The 11,160-nt window shown below is 41.5% G+C and overlaps 1 protein-coding gene across 2 annotated transcripts in view; it reads right to left on the bottom strand.

Annotated features, from left to right (window-relative positions):
- Window positions 1-11,160, bottom strand: part of TTLL12 (Tubulin tyrosine ligase-like 12) — a 799,864-nt gene that overhangs the window by 415,698 nt on the left and 373,006 nt on the right. For both annotated transcript variants that reach the window (XM_068380043.1, XM_068380041.1), the window contains one exon: window positions 4,252-4,442. In XM_068380043.1, coding sequence (XP_068236144.1) covers window positions 4,252-4,442 — 191 coding nt within the window. The remainder of the gene's footprint in view (window positions 1-4,251; window positions 4,443-11,160) is intronic.

The raw sequence follows: 11,160 nt of genomic DNA, 5'->3' as shown, positions 1-11,160 counted from the left end.
AGGCGAATTTCAGTTTCGCTAGAAATTAATCTTGGGGGGTAAAACCCCACCAAAAAAGGGACTTTTCATTTCTAAGCTCCTAGCTTGACGAGGGATTCAGCCGAGTTTTGTTGATACTGCTAGGGTGCCACAGCCTACCCTCCCCTGTTATACACCACAAATGAAGCTTCATATGCCAAATCCTGTACTGCTTCTACCTTAGCGATCACCATGGCGACCAGAGGAAGAAGCGAAGCCTTTCAGAACTGCGTCACAATCGCTTGCCATTTATTCCTATTGGTAACATTGATTGATTGAAAGTTTTCTAGCATCCTGACATCTAAGGTCATTGATGCCGATAGCATTTAATATATATAAAAAATAAAAGAGAATTCAATTGAGACCATATAAGTTAAGATGACATTATAATGGTTGAAATAAATATAAAAATGCTGCTCGCATAGTAGGACACATGATGTCCAAGAATCTTGGCAAGGATGAACCTGCCATCCTCACTTCGAGCCTCAAACAGATATCTATTTCTTAAGTTATTATAATTAGGGAATTTGGTCAACAAATGCCTCACTGTTAGAGGTACTTAACAGTCCTCGCAATACGGTTGGTGTTGGCCCTTCAACAGAAACTTGTGTGTCAACCGAGTGTGACCAATACGGAGATGACAAATAGTCGTCTCCCATTTTCGGGGTATCATGTTTTACCTCCAAGGTGATATGACATTTGTTACTTACCTCATTTTATTGCCATCTAGACTATCCCAGTGCTGTTGCCATCTATTACAAACAAACTTCTTGATGTAAGGTATGAAGTCATTACAGGGAATGGGATACCTCCTTGGTAGCAACTCGGATGCCGCATTCTTCGCCAGTAAATCTGCCTTCTCACTCCCAGACACACCTATATGTGCTGGAACCCAACAAAATCGAACTATTATACCTCTCCCTCCAATAATAAAAAGCCATTCTAAAATCTTTAAAACTAGAGGGTTACTAGAATTAAAAACTTCTAAAGCTTGAAGAACACTCCTTGCATCACTAAAAATCATAAAATTACCCTCCTTTTCCAAAGCTATTTTCTCAATAGCGGTTAGTATGACATACAGTTCGGCAATAAATATGGAAGCTGTTCGACGAAGTGCACCTCTACAATTAAAATCATTACTATGTACAGTACTCCAAATCCAACGCCAGCATCAGATTTGGAGCCACCAGTATAAATAAAAATCGATCCCCTATGTTCTGCAACATGTTCCATAAAAAGGGACCTGGATTCTAAGTCAGTCATATTCTTCTTAACTCCAATAAAGTATTTAAGAAAGATACGTCAGGTAATTTCCATGGAGGCGTTGATGATACCTTGAATGGAAGCACCTTAATTCTAATTATATCCGGACTGTTTAATAATTATTTCACCCACAACCCATAAGGTTGAGGAGATTTTGGGTGCAACTCAAAGTATGATGAGTGCCTTAGAAGGCTTGCAGTCTGAAAGGCTAAAGAATTAGAGAGTCTTTGCAATCTAAACCAATACCGAATAATAGAGGACATTCGGTAAAGGTCTAGCGGCTACTCCCCAGCATCATCAAGGAGACTTGTGATAGGTGAGGTTCTAAACGCTCCAGTGGACAATCTAATACCAGCATGATGTATAAAATCTAATATTTTTAACTGACTTGGGGTGGCTAAGTAGTATATTTTGCATCCATAATTAATTTTGGATAAAATCAAGGCCTTGTATAATTTTAAAATAGTATTGCGGTCTGCCCCCTGGGACAATACTTTTAAAAGATTCAGAGCCTCAAGACATTTTGCTTTTAATGCTTTTAAGTGAGAAACCCATGTAATCCTACAATCAAATATCAACCCTAAAAATTTAGCTTCACTTTCACATGGGATCCGTGACCTTTGATGTATATATCCGGGTCTGGATGTACTCCCAGGATACAACAGATATGGACAATTGTAGTTTTATTTAACAAGAACTTAAATCTATTCATATCCGCCCACTGGATAATTTTGTCAACAGAGAGTTGTATTACTATCTAAACCATTGCCATTCTAGTTCCAGCAAATGATATGGAGAGATCATCCACAAATAATGTTGCGAGTACATCCCGGGGAATGACTGAGGATATCCCATTAATTGCTAGTTCAAAGAGGGTTACACTCAGCACACTACCCTAAGAACTCCTTCCTGGCATTCACTCTCTGATAAAGTTTCCTCAACTCTCACATGAAAAACTCTATGTGAAAGAAATGACTGAATAAATAGTGGTAGCTCTCCTCCTAATCCAAACTCAAAGATTCTTTTGAGTATACCATATCTCCATGTGGTATCATATGCCTTTTCAAGATCAAAAAAGAATGTAACATGGTGCTGTTTAGAAGCAAAGGCTTCACAAATGGAGGACTCAAGTCGTATCAAGACATCAGTCTTTGAGTGCATTTTTCTGAATCCACATTGAATGGGTGATAAAATAGCCTTCTTTTCAAGGTACCACATCAGTCTTTTACGTTGACCATCTTCTCCATGATTTTGCATAAACAAGATGTCAATGCAATTGACCTATAACTTGCTGCTAAAAACTTGTCCGTACTGGGTTTTAAAAAGGCTAAAATGATGGCTAGTTCCCAAACACTTGGATAACTATGATCATGCCATATTCTATTAAAAATGCTTAAAATAAATAACTTTGTAGTAAAAGGTACGTGTTTAATCATTGCATATGGAATTCCATCGGGTCCAGGGGCTGTATAGTTACATGTAGCAAGTGCAGAATCAAATTCTCTTTCAGTAAAAGGAGAATTGTATGACTTGCTTTCTTGTTGCGAAATTGAAAACTTTCTTTTCTTCAATGCTCCTATACTGGTGACCAGAAGCTGCTTCACACTAGCACGATGCATTTGAAAAATGGTCAGCCAGGGCATTGCTAACTCTGGTAGCTCCAGTCATATACTGACCATATACCCTTAACACTGGTGGTGGGTTTGGGGTGAATTTGCCTGCTATCTTTTTTACTTTCCTCCATACAGATGATGTTGGTGTTCTACTATTAATGGAGGAAACAAATGACATCCAAGACTGGCGCCTAGCTTCTTTCATGGCATGACGGAACTGTGCTCTACCTTTCTTGTATATGACTAAATTCTCCTCAGTACGGCGCATGCACAATCGAGTTAAAAGACTTTCTTGTGGCTCTATGCAGGGCAGTTAGTTACGAAGACCACTAGGGGATTGGTCGTCGTCTGAATATCCCTGTTGTTTTGGGAATAGAATTGACTCCTGTTGTGTGAAGAGTTCCATTAAGAAAGTCTATGGCTTCATCAACACTTTCAAACTGTTCTGCATTTCCAACAATTTCACTTAGCTCCCGAAATCTATCCCAGTCATTCTTCAAATGCCCTATTCTTCACTTCCACTTTCATCTTCATTCCACCATTCGCTACCCTTCCTTAGGCTGTGTCCCACAATCCTCTTGCCTCATACATCACTTGCAACCCCAACAAAATTTCCTTCTACTAACTTCCACTACTCCTCCAGATCACCAGTTTCTCTTCCTTTCACCCTGTCATATAACATTTCCAACCTTTCTTGAAATTCATTTTATACCACTGGTTTTTCAGCTCTTCAACCTTCTCTACCACCCTTTTACATCCCTCAATTGACATACTGTTTGCGAATTGGGAGTAAAAAATAAGATATCCTTCTTCTACTATGAAGAAAGAACAGGCGGTTTCGGGACTAAAACACATGCCTGGGTAAACCTTGTCTTCACAATTAGTAATAGTTATCAATTGGTGATATATGGCCAGTTAGCAGATGAATTCAGTATTGGAGGTGATATAACAGGTTCAATAAAGCCTGAAATCATGGGTCTACCTTCCGGGTCATTATACTGGACCTAGGCAAGGGAAGATGATATTTCTTTAGCATGTCATACCATATTGGATTCCCTGTTCGAGCCATAAAAAGAAAGTACTTGGGGACCACACGGCAGCCTTAACCCACCAAAAACAATAGTGATATCTATTGAAAATAAAAGCCCTTCACTTAAAACTACAAAATTAATAAATTAAAGATGATAAAATAAATACTAAAAATTGTCTAGGGAGTTTTGGGGATATAAAGAGCAAAATATTTACAACTGTACAAAATACTACTAACTGAAGCTATAACAGAAATCTTAAATCACAGACTAATCATTACCACCAATGAGATCAAATAATAAAGTAAGTTGATTACTTTTGGTCTTACCTAAAATCTTTGAAGTGCTCAGAAAGCCACAAAATATCAGCATCCTGTTGGCAATCCGTGAAAACAAAGCGCGGATCAGTCAGATATTTACAAACGTACTCATAGTCCGCATAGACGCGTATTTCTCGATCAGTCGGCAAATCCTTTACCTCCAAATATGGATCAGGTAATGTTTCATTGATGCGTCCATACTACAAAAACAGAAAAAAGACAATATTTAAGTGTTTTAGTCATTTTCAAATCCTACAGCAATAACAAGATATACTACTGCATACTGTACATGAATTCTTACATGCTGCACTTACTAGTTTAATAAATCAATAACAACTACCAGTTCAAAAAGGCTATTCTACAGTGTATCTTTACATCTTGTCATTAGGAGAGATTAGACATCAGTAAGCATACCAGCGGTAATTCTTATAGGTACATTTTTTATTATAATGTAAAAATCTTAAAGCAAGCACAGCTTCATGAGAAAAAGAGTAATGTCACCTCAACATATTTAATTACTCTACTATTTTTCATTTAAAACTGTACATTATTGCATAAATAAAATGCTTTGTAAAAAGATAAAACAAAAAGAAATAAGATTCACCAATTTGCTGCAATCACTTATTTCAGAAAATGTTTAGATAAGTATTGTACCTAATTTGGATTTGGGTTTGTAACAAGATAGAAATCTAGATGTTGACAGAATAGTGGGAATGGCAGAAGTGTTGTGATGAAACAGAAGTCAAGTGAATTCTGCAAGGCACCTGGGGGAGGGGCCTTGGCAAGTATTAATTGGGGAAATTTATGAACTGAATATAAAAATTCCTCAAAGAAGCAGGAATCTCCTAGCAATAAAAGAACAAATATACACAATTGAATGAAAAATATATATTCAAACAAGGAATCTAGCACTATCCCTCGATTTGTAATACAAACGGCAAAGATATAATTTTTTTTTTTATTTTATTTAATACCAATTACCTTTTAATTCCTGATGCTATACAGTAATTGAATTAAGCATAATTTTATGAAAGCCAGAACTCTCTATACAAAGATTTCATTTTACAGTATATTTTTAGGAGCCAATATTCTATTTCTTGGTTTTACTATTAAGAGGGAAGAGATTAATCAGCCCAAAAGCCAGAACTCTCTATACAAAAATTTCTTTTTATAGTATATTTTTGGGCTCAAGCCAAGTCGTCCTGATGGAAGTTCCTTCTGGCAACTTTCTACAGTATATTTCTGCGATTGATATTACAAGAGAATTACCGTCAGGTATCACAGGGTTCCAACCCCCAGAAATGACTATCCAAAGATATCGTGTATAATCAGGGACGTATCCTAAGATAACCATAGATAACTGTACCGCAAACAGACCTTACTCAGTCTAATCCACTAAGGGGTAGGATAAGTCAGAAGCCGTTACACATCCTATCACTTCCCGGTGCTCCTATACGATCCCGCTTCACCATTCCTTTGTACGCAGCTGGTGGCTACAGTGCGGTTGATTTTTGTGGGCGCTCTTTTCACTGTTTTTGAAGATTGTTTTGTGTTATGGCTTCCTCTTCTTCGTCAAAGTTGATTTTATACCTCCCTTTGTACTTGTTTATGCTAATTTTGTTTTAGCTCCCTTCGGGGACTTATATTTTAGCATTTGGTTAGAGGAACCCTGAGTGCTTCGAGTCCTACTAGTCTGGTGTCAGGCTTAGTCCCTGATTGCCCCTTATTTTGTCATGTTTACTAATTTTTTGGATAAGTTTCACGTCAGCTAGTTTATGTTTAGCATTACGATGCTAAGAACTCAATTTCATATATCTTTTCATTGCATTTTATAATTTTAGTCTTTTTGATGAGTTCGTATCAGTTTCGGCTAGCCTAGCCTAGAGTTGGTAAGTTTTTGTTGGAGACGGACTCGCAGTTTTAGTTTTTGGTTTTGAGTTCCGGTTTCGTTGGCAGTGGTTACTTCCCTTGGGAAGATTTTTACTCAGTCATACTAGTTTCTGAGTTTTTTGGAACTACTTTTTGGCCTTTCTCAGTTCTCTGACCTTTTGGGGCTCTTGGCCATCGCGCTACAAACCTCAGTCTCTCAGGGCTAGGAAGGCACAGTTTTTGAGATCCCCTTTGCGGAGGGTGAGCTCATTTATCTTGTTCAGTTGGTTTGCTGACAGGCTAATGCATTTTCTTTAGTCTCTGGGGTCCTTCTTTTGTCTTATGGTATCTGGCCAGGCCTATACTTTAACGGCGTGTCCGTCGGGCCATCGTGTTACATATGCTCTCAGCTTGGCTTAAGGTATGCCTTTAGAGTTTCCCTTTACGAAGGGCGAGCCTTTTTTCCTGTTGGTGTGCTGACAGTTGTGTGATGCCGTATCCTAGCCTCTTAGAATATTGATAGAGTATTTATTTTGTTGGATTTTAACTTCCTCGTGGTGGGTTTCCCCATTACTGATATCGAACTCAAATTTATCATGGCGTGTTTTTGCAATTGTGTTGAGGCATAGTCCCTCCAGGGTTCTGGCCTATTAACCCGGCAGCATTCTCCTTTATAAAGAGAGTTGTCAGAATGCTGGTACTTACGGCTTCGTCGTCTCTGAGGGCATTCCTTTTCCGGGGCACATGATAGTGATATATTGCTATGTTATCAATGTGGCCTATACTGCAACACTCTTTTTATTACGACATGATGTTTTAATACAAATTATCGTAGTTTCATTTTGCTGTCGTCTTTACCGACATTGTCGTAACTGGCGGCAGTTCTCGCACAGTAGTGGGTATTGTTATCGTGCCCCTGATTTAGGAATAGTCTTGGGAGTCGACGATGCCATTAACTATCTGTGCCGTTACAGACAGCAAGGATATTATTTTATGACGGCATATGTTTTATTTCTTAGAAACTGCCTTCTAATAGGGGGTTGTTCTATTATCTGTTGATGAGAACAAACCTCAGATCGACATAGAGACCTTACTTCTACAACTTGCCAGGTATCTCTATATTAGTCAGTTACGGAGTTCTCTTTTGCGAAAGGTTCTCCTTGGCTTGGCCTTAGATTCAACTACTGTATTACATTTGGTTAATTACTTCCATCACTTTATTCAGATCCTTTTAGGATGTGGATTGGATTGTGTATTCTTTCTTACAGGTGGGATTCTATTAGGATTCCCCTTGCCAGATTATGGTTAAACAATAGCCTTCTATTTTTACCTTTGGTTGCTCCATATATCGATGCATCGATACGTTTTTGCATGGTAGGTGACTCCGTTACCTTTCTTTTAGCCCTTTCTCTGTGGAGCGAGTAGGCTATTGATTTTGATGAGCATCCTTGTTCCCTCTTTTAACGGAACAATATATAAATGATAAAGGGGGAAAATTTTTGTTGGCTTTAGGTTCCAATCTAACGACATTGAAAGAGGTCTGGATATTGTGATCCTTTTTCTCTTCCTGATCACCAATTGCAAACGCACACATTTTGGGAATTAATTTCTCAATTTTTAACTGATTTATTTGAATGCTATTAACCCATTCTTTTCAGCATGGTGATTCAAAGAGATAAAGGTACTCATGGTCATTTTCTCCTCTTTACAGGTGGGGTCTTCGAAGGAGATGCACTGTCGAGTTCAGATCTGTGACAGGACCGTGAGGTATACCTGTGGTCATGATACCTGCAGGACATGCTAAATGCTGGAGAATGAAGGGTCCAATCTCCTATTGGGATCCTCTGGATTGCAGTGTGTGTAAGGACTTACATCATTTTAGATGGATATCGGAGGATGTTTCTGAGGACGACCGAGTGTTTTTCCAAAGATCTCCTCGTTCCTGGGTCAAGGGCTTCAAAAAGAATGCTGAACAAAAGGCTCCTTATCTTCCTTCCGTAGCGTGGAAGGATATTCTTTTTCCTAAGGCGGCCCCAAACTCGGTATGGGGTTACACCCCACCTAGACCCATACCTACCGTCTAGATTCACATAGACAAAGTTTTTTGAGCCTTGACTTGGATAATATATCCTCGGTTTCTTCTTTATCTCCGGGTAGAGAATCGGCTCTCCTGTCGGTGGTAGATTCGGATGAACCCCTCCCTCATGTGGATGATTCTTACCTGCCCAAATTGGATGAGGTTAGTGTGACTTTTGTGAGAGACTCGGTGTGTTCCGTCGTTTCAACTGCCGTCACTACGGCAGCTTCTCTATCAACAGTTACGACTACGTCTTCCATGTCAGGTCCACCTCCTATTTTTGTCCCTCCACCCTTCCCGGTCGAGCTGGGTGAACCAACACTTCCTAAATTTCCAACTAACTTGGAGGACAGGTCCCAGTTACCAAACATGAAGGCTTTTATGGAAGGGACCCAAGAATATCAAAGAAAGATGTTTAAAGCCTTACGGGAGGAGATTCAGGCTTTGAAACCCCAAGAGGATCCTTCTAAGGCTAAGGTTTTACCTTCTCAACTTCCGTCTTGCACTCAGCAAAACCCATGGAGGTACGCGGGTCATGCGGTGCTTTCAGAGGGTATTCTTCATATTGGAGATTGGCTAGGCTCTAGACTGGTTGCTGATCAGGAGTTTTATCCAGATGTAGAGGCCTACCCCTTTTGTTATGTTAGGTTAGCTGAAGGTGTTCCGTTAAGAGACGACACTATCCCTAAATAAACAATCCTTCTAGATCACACCAGAGTGCAGCACCTGGCAGTGAAGGAAATGAAGACAGCAGAGTGTATTAACACACAATTAGGCACCTTTGGTAAAAGATTGGCCACTTTTATAGCCCCCGACACACTGGTTTTTCCCTTTGCTTCGAAAGCATTTTTAGCAGTAGAAAAGGCCGTACGGGAAGGTAAATCTCTTCCGGTCTAGGAAGAATGTAAACCAGTGTCACTTGTTCTTCCCCATGATGTTGAACATTGGTTGGATATCCAGTTTACATTTGCTGAAGGGAAATTAGATAAGGATATAGCCAATCGGCAGTTTAACGAAAGACTGTCGAGGATTCCTGAACATGACAAATTCGAAGATAATTTGTATTTTTCCTAACCATACAAACCTTAGCTATTTACAGAGGGTATACCTTTTAGCGCAGCTCAAATGACGAGCCAATAGTTTTAACGAGGGTTAATTACCCCCGCGCTAGTTAGCGGGGGGTGGGGAAGGGTAGCTTGCTACCCTCCCCCCTCCACACACCGGTGACTTGCTTCACTTCACTTAGAGGTAGGACTTGACTTGGGGGTCAGGGATGGCGGGCACATATGTGTAAATAGCTAAGGTTTGTATGGTTAGGAAAAATACAAATTATCTTCGAATTTGTCATTTGTTCCGTAACCGAAATACAAACCACGCTATTTACAGAGGGTGACTTACCCCTTAGGAAGGGTGGAAAGTCCCCAGCCTTACTGACTTCGGCTTGCCCAGGGGCTCGATCCCTCAGTGAGCAGCACTAGAGAGAGGGAGTCCCTGTACCTCACAAGTTCCTAGCATCGCTAGGAACGAGTGGCCTACATAAGCAGTGTGAGGAGGAGAGTGTGACTCGTCCTATGAAGTTGACCTTGAGACCTTCAGATAGGAATTCTAGGATAGGACGTTCCCAATAACACCTCGTCAGGGTATGGGAGACGCAACAGTATTAAGCTTAATACTAGGAGCACAAAGAAGCATGGGTTACCTGCAGAGGTCGAGGTCAGCTATGCGAGGACCAGGATGCTGCTTCCCCAAGAGAGGGGTGAATGAAGAAAGAAGTAAGGGTCAGACATACTCTTTCATTCACGCAGACTAAGACCGGGTAACAACGCCCTCAACCTACTGCTACTTGTCCAAAAAGGAGCCTGAAGTTAGACCAGCCGTTGTGCAGCCACCACAGGGCCGATAGAAAACGTATCGAGGCTCCTGTGGGTCACGTCTTGCAGGTAGTGGGCTGTGAAGGTCGTTTGACGCTTCCAGACCCCAGCTTGAAGTACCTGCGTCACAGAGAAGTTTCTCTTGAAGGCCAGGGATGTAGCAATACCCCTGACATCGTGGGCCCGAGGGCGATGTGACGGAGGAGGGTCAGGATTCAGGGCATGGTGGATAACCCTTCGAATCCAAGCTGAGTTGGTGTTCCTGGTGACCCTCCTCTTAGTCCTGCCTGTGCTCACAAACAAAGCTCGCACATGAGGACGGACTGCAGCCGTTCTCTTCAAGTAGTGCCTCAGACACCTCACTGGACATAGTAGCAGCTGGTCTGGGTCGCTTGTTACAGAACGGAGACTCACGATCCTGAAAGAGTCGAACCGCAGATCCGGCACTCCAGGATTCTGAGTCTTGGCAACAAACTCAGGGACGAACCTGAACGTTACCTCGCCCCATCCCCTTGAATGGGCGATGTCGTACGAGAGACCATGAAGTTCACTAACTCGCTTGGCCGAAGCCAAGGCGAGTAGGAAAGCCGTCTTCCAAGACAGGTGGCGATCGGAGGCCTGGCGTAACGGCTCGAAGGGAGGTCTCTTAAGAGACCTGAGGACTCGAACCACGTTCCAAGGAGGGGATCTCACTTCCGACTGGGGGCAGGTAAGCTCATAGCTACGTATGAGTAAAGAGAGTTCTAGCGATGAAGAAATATCCACGCCCTTCAATCTGAAGGCCAAGCTTAAGGCTGAGCGATAGCCTTTCACTGCCGAGACAGAAAGGCGCATCTCTTCCCGCAGATACACAAGGAAGTCCGCTATTGCTGGAATAGTGGCATCGAGTGGAGAGATACCCCTTCCATGACACCAACCACAAAAGACTCTCCACTTTGCTTGGTAGACTCCCTCAGAGGACCTTCGCAGGTGCCGAGACATTCTCTCCGCAACCTGTTGCGAAAAGCCTCTCTCCGCGAGGAGATGCTGGATAGTCTCCAGGCGTGAAGCCGAAGCGAGGCTACGGCCCTGTGAGGGACGCCGGAGTGGGGTTGTCTGAGA

Source organism: Palaemon carinicauda, chromosome 9 (genome assembly GCF_036898095.1).
Source record: "Palaemon carinicauda isolate YSFRI2023 chromosome 9, ASM3689809v2, whole genome shotgun sequence".
NCBI lineage: Eukaryota > Metazoa > Arthropoda > Malacostraca > Decapoda > Palaemonidae > Palaemon > Palaemon carinicauda.
This window is presented reverse-complemented; position numbering and strand designations above follow the sequence as displayed.